General features: G+C 41.6%; 1 protein-coding gene across 1 annotated transcript in view; it reads left to right on the top strand.

The window, feature by feature from the left end:
* Positions 1–16,784, top strand: part of SLC6A6 (solute carrier family 6 member 6) — a 155,132-nt gene that overhangs the window by 101,169 nt on the left and 37,179 nt on the right. Inside the window, exon 6 of the mRNA XM_044667842.1 lies at positions 7,669–7,801. Coding sequence (XP_044523777.1) covers positions 7,669–7,801 — 133 coding nt within the window. The remainder of the gene's footprint in view (positions 1–7,668; positions 7,802–16,784) is intronic.

The following is a 16,784-nucleotide window of genomic DNA, read 5'->3' as shown; positions in this document are numbered from 1 at the left end:
TCTTTCTCCCTTTTTCTCTTTCTTTCCTTCCTTCTTTCTCTTTCCTTCTTTCCTTACCCTCTCTCTTTTTTCTTCCTTCCTTTCTCTCTGTCTCTTCTCTTTTCTCTTTCTTTATTTCTCTCTCTTTCTTTCCTCCCTTCTTTTTTCTCTCTTTCTTTCCTCCCTTTTTTCTCTTTCCTTCTTTCTTTCTCTTTCTTTCTTTCCTTCCCCTCTCTCTTCCTCCTTCCTTCCTTCCTCTCTTCCTTCCTTCCTTCCCTCCCTCCTTCCTTCCTTTCTCCTTCCCTCCCTACCTTCTCCACTTCTCAGGGCTCCATTTCTTTATTTCAGGTAACCTAACCTCATTTTACAGAAGCAGAAACTAAGGCCTATTGATGATGACAATAATAACAAGGTAGCATTTATGTAATGGTTTAAGATAACCAACTTGCTTCACAAATCAATATGTTCAGGGGCAGTTTGGGGGTGACCCAATGGATAGAGAGCCAGGCCTAGAGACAGGAGGTCCTGAGTTCATATTTGACCTCAGACATTTTCTAGCTATGGGACCATGGGCAAGTCACTTGACCCCCATGCCTAGTCTTTACTGCTCTTCTGCCTTGAAACCAATACACAGTAGTGATCCTAAAAAGGAAGGTAAGGGTGTTTTTTTTTTTAAACAAAAACAAAAGAAATGACAAAGCAATATGTCCTCGTGTGATCCTATGAAGTAGGATATTTTTACATTTTATAGAGGTTAAGTGACTGACCCAACAGGCAGTCACACAGTTAGGATTTGAACTTTCGTTGTATCTTTGATGCTATCTGGCTGCTTCAAGTGAGGGACTTGCCTGAAATCACAATATCACATGCAGAATTGATATTTAAACCCACATCCTCTGACTTTGTTATATCATGGTACCTTGAATATGCAAATATAAAGTCTTAGGAGCAGAGTAAGGGAACATTGTGGTGGGACAGAATGCCCACTTAGTTGGGAATCAGAGTACCTGCTTTTGTCTTTGAGAAAATCACTTAACCTTCCCTGGTCTTAGTTTCCTCATCTGTTAAATAGGGGGACTGCACTATATGGTCTCTAATGTTTCTTCTAACTTCAAATCTATGATCCCAAGATTAGACCTCCTCTCAGATCCCTCTCAGCTCTAGGGTTAGAATTTTCTATCAATTCTAGTAGCTGCCACTAGATGACCCTAATGGTTTATCCCAACTTCAGAATTCTCTGAGTCTTTCACCCAAGAGGCCATATTCTCATCCTAAAAAGATCAGCTATCCCAAACTCCCATCCTGGACCTCATAGATTCCAGGACTTCAGAAACATAAAACATTGGATCAGCATGGCTGGACTCGGTCATTTTTCAGCTGGTCTTTTTCAGGCACCTGCTGTGTGCCCAGTACTTGTGGTTAGGGACTTTGGGGAAGGGAGGGGGAAACAAGATATAAGACAGGATCCCCTTGGAAGGAAATGACAATAGGTTTTGGGTTTAGTCTTCTAGGAGAATGGGGGATGTGAGAGATGCCGAGCATTCCTTTGCAGATGGAGTACAGCAAATGAGAAACTTTTGAGTTCTTCTAAGAGGTCCTTGTGGAAATCACTGGGTTTCTTCAGTCATGATAGTGTTCATGAGGATTTCTAATAAAGCCTTAGGAGCTTGAAATGGACATTGGCTGCCCATTAAAAGGAAAAATAGTGCTTTTCTCCCTAGCAAGCAGCACTTGGCTTTTCTTTGAATGAGTCACCGGAAAAGGCTGAATTGAAAGGTACATCGATTTTGGTTTAAGGAGGCTGCCCAATTCCGTGCTGCATATACTCAACGGCAGAATGAGTATCTGGCCCACTCCCAGATCTGAATTCTCTTTATGGAAGTCAATAGTTTCAGAGCACTGAGTCAAGATAATACTGTAGTTGGTGGTAAGCACAGTAGTGCAGAAATGCACACGAGAAAGTACGTCATATTTTAGACTCAGCTTGGAGAAAAACAGCTTTCACACTGGCACCCTTAATTCTAGTCTCAGCTTTGGCACCAACTCACAGGGTATGATTGTGGGTAGGTCCCTCTCTTCCTCTGGGCCCTGCTGGCCTCCTTTCTAGTGACATTGTGTCTGGTGATAATGATCTATGTTCCTATCAGCCCTGAGTCCTTTCCAGTACTAATGTTCTGTGACCATTACTGATGTAAATGGTTTATTTCCTGGAAAAGGTGCCCACGTGACTCCATTCATTCAAATATTGTGAACTAATCACAATACCGCATGCTGATGTTTTAAAAAGTCAAACTTCAGTAAACTATCTTCAAAACTTTGCTAAGAACTTGCTAAATATTTCATTACCCAGGAATCAAGGCAACTCAGGCTCCTTCTGGGTGGACCCATTTCTGATACCATCTAGGCCACCCTTTGCCATAGGTTTCTATAAAATGCCTCCTGCCCTGCCCCTAGAATCAATAGTATTTCCATGGCCCAGGTGATGTCTGTTATTTGAAGAGTTGGGGTAAATAGCAGCTGCTGTGGGTTATTCTGGCCATCCAATTAAAAAAAAAAAAAAAAGGAACTAAAATGAATTGACCTGTGGGGCAAATTTCTGCTTTCAAAGGAAGGGCCTTTTGCGTTTTTAATTTATGCTCACCGCCATGGTCAGCCCTCCTCAGTGGACGCTTTCTCAAGGGGGATTTCCCACTCTCCTCTAGGAGATCAGATTAGTGACAAAGAAAGAGCACTGAACTTTGAAGACAGTTACTTGACTTAGACCCCAAGTCCATCCTTCCCAAGGGACCCTTGGCAAAGCCAGCTGATCAAAAGCATACTTTCCTCTTCGGTTAAATGAGGAGACTAGAACAGAATTTTAGATGATGATGGCTTTGGCTCCTTCCAATTCCAAATCTTATAAGACTATAAACTATTTCTGGCTTTTGGCCTTAAGACCAACACAGATCAGTGAAGAACTGTATTGTCTCTTTCTTTTTTCACATAGTCTACCACTCCCTTTCATCCATAGAGCACTTTCTAACTTTATAAAGCTCTATTATACTTCTTTATCTTGTTTTTTCTTTTGAATATCCCCAAAATAAGTGAGATAAGATGAACAGGAATTAACTAATACTCCCAATTCATAGATGAGAAGAGTGAGGTCTAGTTGGATCACTTGCCAACAACCTCAAAGCATATTGCTTGTAGGTGGGTTGCAACTTGTGTGTGCTTGGGTCGTTCTTTTTGTTTGTTTTTCAGAGAAACCAGTCTTGGAAGTTGCCTTTTTTTTTTTTTTTTTTTTTATGAAGGCTGCATGCCAGGAAGGGGCAGTATGGTATAGTGGAAGGGGGCCTGGGTTTAGAAGACTTGGTTCCTAATCCTAGCTCCACTATTTATTTACCTGTGTGATCTTGGACAAGCCACTTCCTTTCCTTCTTTGAGCTTTCCCACTATAAAAGGAGGGCATAAAAACAGGTGACTTCCAAGGCCTCTTCCAGCACGGATGTTGGTGCTGACATTTTCAATTCTGTTTTATTCAAACAACAGTTATTAAGTGCCAGACACTGTTTTAGGTGCTGAGGATACAAAGTCAAAAATGAAAACAACCTCTGACCTTAAGGAATTGACTTTTCTACTTGAGGTAGGACAATATGTACTTTTAGAAATAAAAGTAATTTCAGGAGAGAGAATATTAATAACGGATGCAGGGATTAGGAAAGGCTTTATATAGTAGAGAGTACTTGAGCTATGTCCCAAATGGAACAAGGGCTTGTAGGAAGCCAGGATGAAAGAGAGAACATTCAGGAAATAAGGAAGATGAAGGATAAACTGCCTAGTTAAAAGGCTTTTTTAAAAAGCCTTTATGTGGCGTTGTTAATGATTCTTTGGCTACCCAATGTTTTCATTAGTTATCCCTGAGAATCTGAATGAAACCAAATAGGAGGAATCCTGGCTATCCATGGTATGGTGTGAGTTCCTTGTAAAGCTAAGGATCAATAGCCCTCATTGTAGTAGTAATAGAATAACATAGGTATCCCCTCCATATCTCAGGGGTTCTGAATACTGCACCCCCATGATCTGGAAAATCTATGTAAAATTTTTGGCCCTCCCTTTGTGCCAGAGAAGAAGCCTGAATTTTTCTTTTTTTTCTTTTATGTAGTATTTAAAGTAGCTTATTGCAAAATTTGGGTCAAGTATTTGATCGTAGGCTACATGTAGGTCAGTGTTAACATTTCTAGCCTTGTGTGTCCTCTGCTGGTTTTCACATTCTTTTGCAAATTTTGTTTTTACCTATTTTAATTTTTAAAAATTGTGTATTTGTTATAGTTAAAGAGTACTTGAAGTAGTTGTCAGGATCCCTAAATTCTAGTAATGGGAGCCTCTGGAGTGGGTATCAGGATTCTTAAATTCTATGGGAGCCATAGATTCTCAGAAGTGATAGGGATCTCCAAGGCCAGCTAGACCTACCTGTACTTAACTGAGAATTCTGACAGCGTCCCTGACCTTTGCCTGAAGAACTGTAGAGAACTCGTCCATTCCACTTTGGACAGCTCCAATCATTAGTAAGTTGTTGCCTCATATGGAGCCTCTTTTTGTCTGCCTCCTTTTGTCTCCTAACCATTTCTCATATTTCTGCCCTCTATGCAAGCAGTACAAATCTTCTTAGTCTTCTAAGCATAGACCTTCAGATATATGAAGAGGGTTTGCTTATGCCTACCTTCTCTACTCCTAAAATCCTTTTCAGGCTGAGTTCCTTCATCCATTTCTCAGTCATCTGATTGTAAAGTCAAGCTCTATTCAACCTCAGGACACTCTAGTTTGTCTATTAATGTCTTTCCTAACATAGAAGACCCAGAATCAAAAAGAGTACTCTATATGTGGTCTGAGGAAGGCAGCAAACAGTAGAGCTATGTCTTCCCTGACCCTCTCTGTGCCCACTAATATTGCATCAGGCTTTGATGGTTGACACATGACTATTTACTCATTGAATGTGTGTTCCACTAATCCCCCCTGCTATTTTTTCAGACAAACTCTTGTCTGGCCAAATCTCCTTCATTGCAAATGTATTTTTCTTTACATTTTTATTTTATTTTTACCAATTACATGTAATAACAAATTTCCATACAAGTTTCTCTATGTTAATATGATCAAATTTATCTCCTTCCCTCCCTTTCTTTTCCCATCTTGTGATTCAATCTGGGTTATATGTGTATTATCATGCAAAACATATAAAATGTACTTTTTAAAACTCAAGGGAAGAGGCAGCTAGGTGGCTTAGTGGATAGAGCGGCAGATCTGGAGATGGGAGGACCTGGGTTCAAATCTGGTCTCAGACATTTCCTAGCTGTGTGACCCTGGGCAAATCACTTAAACCCTGTATGCCTAGCCCTTGCCCTTCTGTCTTGGAGTTGTTACCAAGATAGAAAGTAAGGGTTTAAAAAAAATTAAAAAAAAAGAACATTAATGTCTGAGCTGGGCGAGTTCTTAGAACAAAATTTTAAAAACTCCTAAAACCTACCCATGTGATCCTGGGCAAGTCCCTTAACCCCAGTTAATTAGTTAGTCCGTACCACTTTTCTGCCTTGGAATTTATATTTAGTCTAAGAGAGAAGGTAAGGGTTTAAAACAAAACAAAACAAAACTCCTAAGGGTAAGATTTTAAACATTTATTACTATTACATTTTATCTGATTAGAAATGACCCAATGTCCTATCTCTCAGCCTGGAAGTACAGCAGCCCCTCCCATCTCTGATCCTAATACTGAGGATCTTAAAAGCTTTAAGTACTGCTCCTTGTCCTGTGACATCCCTTGAGGCAGGCTAGCCTGGTGGTCCTCTCCAAGGTGCTGAGCAGGGCAGGGAGGGAGGTGGTGCTCACCATAGAGATGCCAGACCTTAGTGTAGACTTGAACTCCAGAACTCAAGTAATCCACCCATCTCAACTTCCCCCACAGCCAACCGCCAATATATTTTTGTATCCTGTCTTCCAGCACGTTAGCTGTCTGCATACACACATGCCATTTTATTGTGCTTTACAGATATTGTGATTTTACCAACTGGAGCTTTGTGACAACCTCATGTTGAACAAGTCCATTGGCACCATTTTCCCAATGGCATGTTCTGACATCATGTCTCTGGGGCACATTTTGGCAATTCAGTACTTCACACTTTTTCATTATTATATCCGATATGGTGATCTGTGATCAGTGATTTGTGATGTTACCATTGTAATTGTTTTGGGGCATCACAAACTGTGCCATATTACAGAAGATGGCTGACTTAATGGATGAATGTTATACGTGTTCTGACTTTTCCCACTGACCAGCTGTTTGTTCCCCTGCTTCTCTCCCTCTCCTCAGACCTCTCAGTTTCCCAAAACACAACAATATTGAAATCAGGCCAGTTAATGATCCTAGAATGGCCTCTAAATGAAAGAAAGAGTCACATGTCTCTTTAAATCCAAAGCTAGGAGTGATCAAGCTTAGGGATGAAGGTATGTCTAAAGCTGAAAGCTAGGCATCTTGCATCAAACAGTTAGCTGAGTTGGGAATGCAAAGGAAAAGTGCTTCAAGGAAATTAATATTAAGTTTAAAATTAAATAATTAGGCGATAGCTAAATTAGGCATGTGTATTTTTTAGCACACTTAATGATCTATATAGTTCAAACATAATTTTTGATAGACATTGGAAAAAATTTGCGTGTCTCCTTTTATTGCAATATTTGATTCATTTGAATCTCTAATATCTCCAAGGTATGCTGTATTGGAAAATATGTTAACTCCATCTTTATCCAAATCATTGATAAAAAAAAAAAATGTTAACCAGCCGAAGGCTAAGCACACATCCTTGTGCCCTACCACTGGAGACCTCTGTCCTTTTGAGTCTGGTCCTCCAATCGATACTCTCACTGAGTCCATGTCATTCTGTCTTTCCCACTAGGAAAACTGGAAAGACTTCACCAAAAGCTTTGTTAAAATTTAATTCCATTATACTATCCAATAACTTGTCAAAAAGTAGCTCAGATAGAGAACCAGGCCTGGAGATGGGAGGTCTTGGGTTCAAAACTAGTCTCAGATATTTCCGAGGTGTGTGACCCTGGGCAAGTCACTTGACCCCCATTGCCTAGCCCTTATCACTCTTCTGTCTTGGAACTGGTACTTCAGAGTGATTATAAGACAGAAGCTAAGGGGGTTTTAAAACATAGATAAGCTTGAAGTGGTATGACATGTTTGGGGTTATCCCCCTGTTCCTATCCGAGCCCTAATCCTTGGATCCCAAACTTCAAATATTTAGAGCAGGAAGAAACTTTAGACCTCATTTAGTTAAGTGCTTGTATGCCAAGTCCTTTCCCTTCTCTGGGCCTAAACCCATCTGTAAAATAAGAGGGTGGACCTGGATGTCCTCCAAGGTCTCTGCCAGCTTAAACATTTGTGTAGGCTGCATAGATGAACTCAACAAACATGTAAAGCCTACTTTAATGATGGCAGTATAGTAGGAAGGAGGTCAGCATAAGAATGCTGCCTGCCTTCAGGGATCTTACAGGACCCAGATGGATGAGCAGATTCAAAGGTATACACAGGATGACACGGGTGGGCTCAGAGGCTCAGCAGACACCAGCTCCAGACTTCTCTCGGCTGTTCCCAGCTGACCAAGGACTTGAACTGACTTTTCTGTCTGCTTCTTTCTTTTTCTGTCTCACACTTTAAAGGCGCAATGTGCTGAACTTGTCCAAGGGAATTGACCATATTGGCCAATTGAAGTGGGACCTGGCCCTCTGCCTCCTCTTGGTCTGGATCATTTGTTTCTTCTGCATTTGGAAAGGAATCAAGTCAACTGGGAAAGTAAGTCATTTTTGTATTCTGTGTTTGTTTTGTTGGTTGGAGTTCCTTTGCATCATATTGCCTCCTAATTCACCCCCCTCCAAATACCTTTATAAAATCACTCTTTAGAGCAGATCATTGAGAAAAGTCATCTTAAGCCAACTTTCTCCTTGTCACATAGATTGGGGCCTCTTGTAATTGTAATGTTAGGGAGGTAGCTTTGCAAGTTACTCTGCAGATCAGTAGGATAATCAAAGATAAAGAATGACTGGTGACTTCAGATACTTCCTAGATGCGTGACCCCGGGCAAGTCACTTAACCACCTTTGCCTAGGCCTTACCACTCTTCTGCCTTGGAACCAATACATTGTACTGATTCTAAGACGTAAGGTAGTTGTTGTTTTTTTTTAATTTTTAATTTTTTTTATTAAGCGTGGCCTGCCTTTGGTGTTCTCTCTCTTTCCTTTTCAGTGAGGACCCTGTTCCTACTAATCATACTTTTTGCAGAGCTTTAGCACAGTGCCTGGCACATAGAAGGAAATAAATTGTTCATTGATTCCCCCCAAAAAGAAGGGGGGTGTTTGTTCATCTTCTGCTTAGCAATTGCTCTCCTTTCGTATTTCTTCTCCCTGGGGCATTTGAACATTGATGAGGGACTGAATAAGAATAAAAGGCTTTCAGTATTCCTAAGGGTCAATTTTCTAGTAGAATGATTTCTGAGGGGAGGGGGGCAGGGGATGGTTCTGGGCAAGTCTAGTGTGTCACAGGTCACACAACACGTGGGCCAGTCTAGACAGACCTGTTACTCCAAATGCTCTGGCACATTTTAGAGTGGGCAAGGATGGAGAATTGGGCTTCTTAATGGATCTCTGAATAGATTTCATCTATTATATTTCATAGATCATAGATCTGAATTGATGTCTATGAACTTGGATGAGCAAAAAGTGACCTCTTTATCTTCATCATCCTCAATCTGAAACTTAGCATTTCATTTAATTATATAAAACTGTGATTCCAAGAAGGGTTCCATAGGACTTGTCAGATTGCCAGAGGTGTCCATGAAAGCACCATGTTTAAAAGAGCACCTGGCTCCACATTCCCAGACACATGGCTGCAGAGAACCTCTAGCTTTTCTTTAGATAAAAGAATCCCCTTCATTCCTTGAGGAGAGTCAACAAGATATAGAAGATACATTGGACCTTCTCTGGAATCAAAAGACCTGGTTGAAATTTTGTCTTCTTTGAAAAAAACACATGACAACCCTATGCCTCAGTTTCCTCATCTTTGAACAAAATGAATGAGTTTGGCTAGTGAATCTCAACAATAACTTCTAGCTTGAATTCCTCTGTTAACCGAGAGGTTACCCAGTCTCTGCTTGATCATTTCTTGTGATGGAGTGCCCACTTTCTCACAAGACAGATTCCCATGTTCTCTGGATCCTAGATCCTAAATCCTAGATCCCCAGATTTTCTCCACAAATTTTTGTAGTGTAGTTAAGGGTTATTTGAACATGCCTTTTTAAAGTACTTGATTTTGTTCCTTGCTTGGTAGTTTATGTGCCATAATCCTTGACCAAAATCCTGTTCTCCCTGTGTTCTTAGATTTACTGGATAGAAAAACAAAAAAATTATTCATGGAACATGTACTTTTGTGTGGCCATGGGCTAGATGCTCAGAAGGATTTAAAAGAAGGATAAGATATTCTTCCTTCATGGAGCTTATGGTCTAGATGAGAAGATAAGAAAAAAACATAACAAATGCTAGACAAGATGGTTAGTAATCACTATTTAAAGTGGGTAATCTAGGGGGCAACTAGGTGACTCAGTGGATTGAGAGCCAGTCCTAGGTTCAAACCTGGCCTCATACACTTCCTAACTGTCACTTAACCCCCTTTGCCTAGCCCTTACCACTCTTCTGCCTTAGAACCAATACACAGTATTGGTTCTAAGACAGAAGGTAATGGTTTAAAAAAGAAAAAGTGAGTGATCTTATACCACAATTGGAACCAAAATGAGATCTCAAGGCTCCTAGTCCAGTGCTCTCTCCACTGTACCAGACTTGGACCATTTTCTTTTCTAGTCTCCCAGAGGTAAGGGGGTGGCTCTCACATGTTAACTTCAGGGAAAAATAGAACAATAACTTTGCTTTGGCCTATGCAGAACATGGCCAGGACAAATATGGGCAGAGTTCTTTGAATTTCCTTGCACTCAGAGGACAATCAATCCTCTTCCCTGTCACTATTTGGCCAACATGCTAGATCTTCTGTCTCCAGAAATGGCAAATTCTCTATAATACTGGCCTTGAAGCACCCCCTTCTGGATTCTTTGAGATCTCTACACAGGCTGAAAGATGTCAGGCTAGATGTTGGAATCAGTCTTGACCCATCTGCTGTGCCTCACAGGTATTTGGCAAAGAGGCATTTCTCACTTCTAGATCGAGACCCTCCTGGTATTATGTGGTGGAAACATGGCTCCTGAAAAGCCAGATTTTGAGAAACCGAGTATACGGGATAGTAAGCAAAGCCCAGGGCTGGGAATGAACAGTTCTGGTGTCTGGGTAGTATTCCATGAATGCATTTCCCTTAACTTTATAAAACAAGGGGGAGTGGATTAGATGACCTCTAAGGTCTCTTCCAACTCCCAGTCTCTGAAGTTAGGATAGATAGACCATAGCACACTCTGTGATGTGTGCATCAGATGCAAACAGAATGTCCTGAGCATTTAACTGTAGCCAGAAAATGAGCTAGAAATTCTGAAGCTCAGAAAATGCATGATCTGGGAGGACATTTGTTGTGTGTTGTTTATTTGGAGTCAGAAATCCTAGGAGATCTTTTTCAGGGCTAGTTCTGGGATCTGAGCATTAGAGGATTCTAGTCCTGCCTTGACTCTGTCTTACTGTCCCAATTTGGATCAATATTAGCAATAATGATAAGAGTAATAACTATAACATTAGAACGGACATTTATGTAGCACCTTCCCTTACAACTGCGTGAAGAGTACATACACACTGTATCATTATCACCATTTTAATTCTCAGGAAACAGGCTCTGAGGCTTTAAGTGACCCCAGGTGCGAGAATGAGTAAACTGTGATAGTTGGAACTTGCCTGTGCTTTTACTACCAAGGCAAGCTGGCTCCTAACATCATTGGGGCTCAGTTTTCTCTTTGTAAAATAGGGGGAGTGTTTCGTGTGATACTCTGCAAATTCACTAGGCTACCATTGGGTCAAAAGTCAGTTGAACCCAATCAACATTTATTAAGTCCTAAGCATAAGTGCTAAGTACTTGTGGATTCTAAGACAAAAATGGTTTCTGCTCTCAGGATTTTCACTGAGCCAGAGGGATCCAAGGAACTGTCCAAATGTAGAATGAGCTGCCTCTGGAGGTGGTGGTTCTCCTTCCTCCTTGGGATCTTTTAAGTGGGGGCAAGATGGCTAGTTTGGGATCTACGTGATAGTGGGGAATCTTACGGGGAATGAGTTGTATTAAATGACTGTGGGAGTTCCTTACAGCTCTCACCTGCTGAGATTCTCTTACACACAGATGAGTAAGTACATAGTAAGAGGCAGCTAGGTGATAACAGAGCTCTGAGCCTAGAGTCAGGAAGGCGAGAGTTCGGATTTGACCTCAGATACTTACTCAGCAGGTGACCCTAAGCAAGTCACTTAATTTCTGCCTTAGTTTTCAACTGTAAAATGGAAATAAAAATAACACCAAACTCCCATGGTTTTTGTGAGGCTCAAATGAGGCAATATTTGTAGTGTTTAACAGTGTCTGGCGCATAGGAGGTGATAGATAAATGTTATTGTTATTATTATTACTTTGAAAAAAAGAAGAAAACATCAAAAATTTGGGAGAACCCAGGCAACAGGTGGCTTAGTGGATAGAGCACCAGATCTGGAGTCAGAAGGTCCTGGGTTCAAAACCGGCCATAGATGCTTCCTAGTTGTGTGACTGCACAAATCACTTAACCCTGTTTACTTAGCTCTTGCCCTTCTTAGAGTTGTTATGAGGTCAGAAAGTAGGGTGGTTGCTGTTGTTGTTTTTGAAAAAGAGAGACTCAGAAAAGGCTTCAGCTGGGACTTGGCACCTGATTTGTGATTTGCTCAGCATGCTACAGATGTTAAGATGCAGAGATGGCATTCCAGAAATGGGAGATAGCCTATGCAAAGTAACTTGGAGGGCTTTAAATACCAGGCTGATCCATTTTTGTTTGATTCCTAGAAGCAATAGGGAGCCACTGAAACTTTTCTTGAACAGGGGAGTGCTGTTGCCTAATCACCCTTGTCTTCGGAAGATTTTTTTTTTTAACATGAAAAATTTATTTTTCCAATTTCATATAAAACCATCTTTTTTTTTTACAATTGTTTTCTGACATTTCGCAATTCAGATTGTCTCCCTCCACCTCCCCAGGTGGTAAATGGTCCGTGTCTTCATATAAAACATATTTTCATATTCCTCATGCCATGACAGAAGACACATATCACAAATATAACAAAAAAAAAAACTTATGAAGGAAATAAAGTGAAAGATGGGATGCTTTACTCTGCAATCAGCTTCCAATAGGTCCTTCTTTGTTCTGGTGTTCTTTTGAAGACATCGACCTGGCAATTCAGTTCTGCAGAGATCATAGGAGGTTTCTCCCCTAAAATGGACTGTATGAGGAGGAAGGCATTGCACAATTCCTTCACTGTTCCTGATCCCAAAGGAATGAGCCTTTGATTGTCTAGTCCTAAACTCTCCAGCCTCAGGCCACTTGGCCAGACTCATGGCCACTGCCCAGAAACCAGTGTAGATGAAGATCTTGGCCACTGCATCCCTTAGGAAGATTCTTTTAGCAATTTGTAGAGGAAGAGATTAGAGAAGAGAGAGAGAATGAAAAGGGAGCAACAAATTAGAAGGCCATTGTAATAGGTAGCCCAGGATAGGGGTACCGACCCACACTGGAGCTGTATTTCCTTATAAAATCTTTTTTTTTGTGGCCTCAACCATCTTCCAGATTTTTCTCAGATATGTAGGGAATCTTAGACCCAGTGCCGAAAGGGACCTCAGGGACCATTTAGTTGATCTCATGTTGTAGATGAAGAAACAGAGACCCAAACTGGTTACATACCTTGCCCAGAGTCACAAAAGTAGTAAGGGTCAAGGATTTGAACCAAGGTCCCCTTATTCCAGAGTTAAGGCTCTGCTGTCCAACAGTTGGAGCTGGCTTCATTTCCTCCATGTTCCAGGTGAAGAACTGAAGTACTAAGACTAAGTTAAGGCGGTGTCTGAATTGACCAAAGAATTTAAACAACAAATCTCTGCCCCAGGCGAATGCTTGCTTTGGCATGCAGCTGATGGCACTTTCAAGGGCCTCCTTGGAGGAGCCAGTGGACTGCAGAGGAAAGTACACTGACTGAGGAGTTGGGAGACATGGGTTCTAGTCATCATTCTCCTACTGCCTAGTTCTTAGACAAGTCACTTGCTAATAATAGCTCCACTCTCCACTTTATTCATTCATTCATTCATTCATTCACTCAATCAATTATTTATTTATTTGCCCACGCACTTATTTATTTATTTATTCATTCGTTCATTTATTTATTTGTTTATTTATTTTTAATTAAAAACCTCACCTTCTGACTTAGAAGCAATATTGTGTATTGGTTCCAACACAGAACAGTAAGGACTAGGCAATGGGGGGTTAAGTGACTTAGCTAAAGTCACACAGCTGGGAAGCATCTGAGTTCATACTGGAACCCAGGACCTCCCATCTCTGATCCTGGCTCACAATCCACTGAGCTAGCCCCCTCTTGTCTCTAATTTAAAGGGGTTGTTAGGATGTGTATTATGATGACCTTCCCATGGCAGATAAGGATCTGGAAGTGCTGGGGGCAGTAAATGATGTGTTTGCCCAGACTAGCTGATAGTAGAGCTTGGATTTAGACCCAGGTGTTCTGGTGCCAAGTCCCATGTGTGCTCAGAAAGTCTTCCCCCTCAAAAAAAAAATACTGATGGTAAGCTCTGGATGAGCCACCCCAGGAGTAGGGAACGAATGACCAAAAGAGGCAAGTCACTAGACTTTGCTGCCCCTCACTGGTGTGAATTGGTGGTTCCCTGGGTCCCTTCCCACAATCCTTCCTTACCTCACCTTTTGGCAACCTGTGCTTCAGAAACAAGGGTGTGGTTGGACTTTGTGGCTACCTTTACACAAAAGAATGTGTTTGACTAAGTTTTTTCTTCTCACACCCTAAAGACTTTTCTGGGTTTTTAATGAAAGTGAAAAGAATGCAAAAGGTTACAGACTGTGGTAGTGACTGGACTTTCCTGGTCCCACCTCCCACCCTTAGACTTGGAATTTGTCAAAGCGGGGGACTCCTGGCATGGAACCTTCCTTCCCCATTGCACACTGGCAATTCACCTGAAACGTCTGTTATAGTATCAGAGTTACCAGGGACAGATAAGAGGTCAAAGAAAGAGAACATCCTTAGACTATAGAAGATTATAGCTGGAAGGAACCTTAGACTGGAGAAAGTCAGAGCCAGGGGGACTTTGGAGACTAGAACGATGTCACTGGGAGAGACTTTAGAATACAGAAAGTTTAAATCTTGAAGGAACTTTAGAACAGAGGATATTGGAGCAGGACTCGACCTGGAAAACGGAAATGTTAGAAGGAGAAGGAGGGACCTCAGAAGCCATCACGTTAGACATGGAAAGGGCCTTAGAACATTCGTGTCAACTCATAGACAGGATCCCTGCAGGCTGATGTAGGAAGCCACAAAAGAACATTATGTTGGATTTTTATTTATTTTGTTAAACATTTCCCAATTATATTTTATCTGTTTTCAGGGCTCCACTCTGGAGCTTGGCAGGTGTGTGTTTGGCCCTGGGCCATAGAACACAGATTTTTAGACCCGGCAGGTGCTTCCTTAAAAACCATCTGCTCCAACCTTCTCATTTTACAGATAGGTGTGAGGGAGACCCAGAGAAGGCAAGTGACCTACCCCACATCCCACAGTCAATTGGTACAGGAGTTCTAGAGTAGAAAGAGTAACAAGTCTTCATATTTCATAGAATCTTCAGATTGGAAAAAGCCCTTCTTCTAGTCTAAGGGGTCTTCACTTTATTATTATTATTATTTATTATTATTATTATTACTTTAAATCCCTACCTTCTGCCTCATGATCAATACTATGTATTGGTTCCAAGGTAGTAAAAACTAGGCAATGGGGCTTAAGTGACTTGCCCAGGGTCACACAACTAGGAAGTATCCGAGGCCAGATTTGAGCCCAGGACCTCCCATCTCAATCTACTGAGCCTCCCAGCTGCCCCCAACTTTATTATTTTCATTTTTTCTGTGTCTTAGATCCCTCTGGTGAAACCTATGGACTCTTTCCTTCTCAGAATTATGTTGTGAAATAATTAAAGGAAATGAAATTTCAGTCAGAGCTTAACGAAGATAAAGATGCATTTCTCCCGATCGTAGTTCCTTTATGGGTCCCATGCCAAGAACCTTTGATTTATCCCAATCCCTTCTCCACTTCACATTTCATACCAGATACCTGGGAAAGATCACATGGTGACTAATAGCAGAGAGCCTTGGGTTCTAGCCCTGAGTTTTCCATTATATTAATGATTAGCCAATGATGTCCTTTCTGGGAACCTGTTTCTTGTCCTGTAAAATGAGGTGATAGCAACAGGTGATTTCTTAGATCCCTTCTAATTCCAGATGTCTGCAACACTCCTGTGGTTTACTTACCCAACTAATCCCATAGTCAGTCACTGGCCATCTCATGCCTCCCAACACAAGGGTTCTTTCCTGCCCACGTTGCCCTGGTAAAAGGCAGCCGTGTACAATTCCCTCTTCTGTGGGCCACGTGTATTTCAGTTCTAAAGACTTAAGAGAACTGCGAAGGATGGGTTGGTAGAACGGAAAAATACCATGCCCTGTGAAAAGGCCTGATGGGCTTTCCGCCACCAGTTTTGTGGCGCCCCTGGCCTTAGCTTCTCCTGGCACGACTCCCCGAGGACATATTTAAAAAGCAGGAGAGTGAATCTCCAGAGCATTCTCTCCTGATCAGCAAATTTTACAAAACAAAAATATATTTTTAAATGAGGCGACGGGGATATAATTACAAAGGGGGGAGCCTGTTTAATTCCAGTTTGAGCACACACACAAAACACAACACGACAACAACAAAAAAAGAGCCCTCTGTCCCCCTCACGCCTCCAGAAACAATAACCACCCCCTACTCCAGACCTAAGACCCTTTTGCTACAAACAAGGGCTTGCTGCCACAATAGTGGGAGCCCTCGAAGCCCATGTAGGCTTTGAAGTGCCTGCCCAGCAGCTTCTGAGGAGTTCATTCATGGCCTTCAGCTATTGTCTTGGGCAGTCTACATGTCTCCAGGGTTCCTGGGATGGGGCTGGACTGATGGAGACAGGGAAGCTTGTCCTCAGGAAGGGAGGAGGAGTTTCATTTGATTATTTTTCTCTCAAGCATTTCATATGTTGATGCAAGACACCCCAGCCACCCCTCAGGGGATTGTGGAAGAACCCCCACCCCAAAGCCCAAGAAGAATGGGGCCATAGAATTTGATTGCCCCTAGAGATCATTTAGTCTATGCCACACAGAGGCCCCATTGGTTTTTATTCATTTGTTTTTATGTGTTTTGTTTTTAAAAATTCATTCATTTATGTGGCAAATCCTAGCATAGTGGTATAGTAAGAACCCTGAAGTTGGAGCCAGGAGACCTGGGTTTAACTCCTTGCTCTGTCACCATCTGTGAGAATGTGGTCAAGTAATTGTACTCCTTGTTTCATCGTCTAGAAGTTGTTTTTTAATTTGTTTTGTGTTTGTTTTTTTACTCCAAATCCATGGTTTTATCAGTATGGGGAACTCCTGTTTTGGTGAGTCCTCCTAATGACATCACTGTATGACCTTAGCCAAGTCTTTCATCTTCTGGGTCTTTGTTTCTCCAACTCTAAAATGAGGAAGTTGGGCTAGATGGCCCTGAAGGCCCTTC

The sequence above is a fragment of the Gracilinanus agilis genome, chromosome 1 (genome assembly GCF_016433145.1).
Source record: "Gracilinanus agilis isolate LMUSP501 chromosome 1, AgileGrace, whole genome shotgun sequence".
Taxonomy (NCBI): domain Eukaryota; kingdom Metazoa; phylum Chordata; class Mammalia; order Didelphimorphia; family Didelphidae; genus Gracilinanus; species Gracilinanus agilis.
This window is presented reverse-complemented; position numbering and strand designations above follow the sequence as displayed.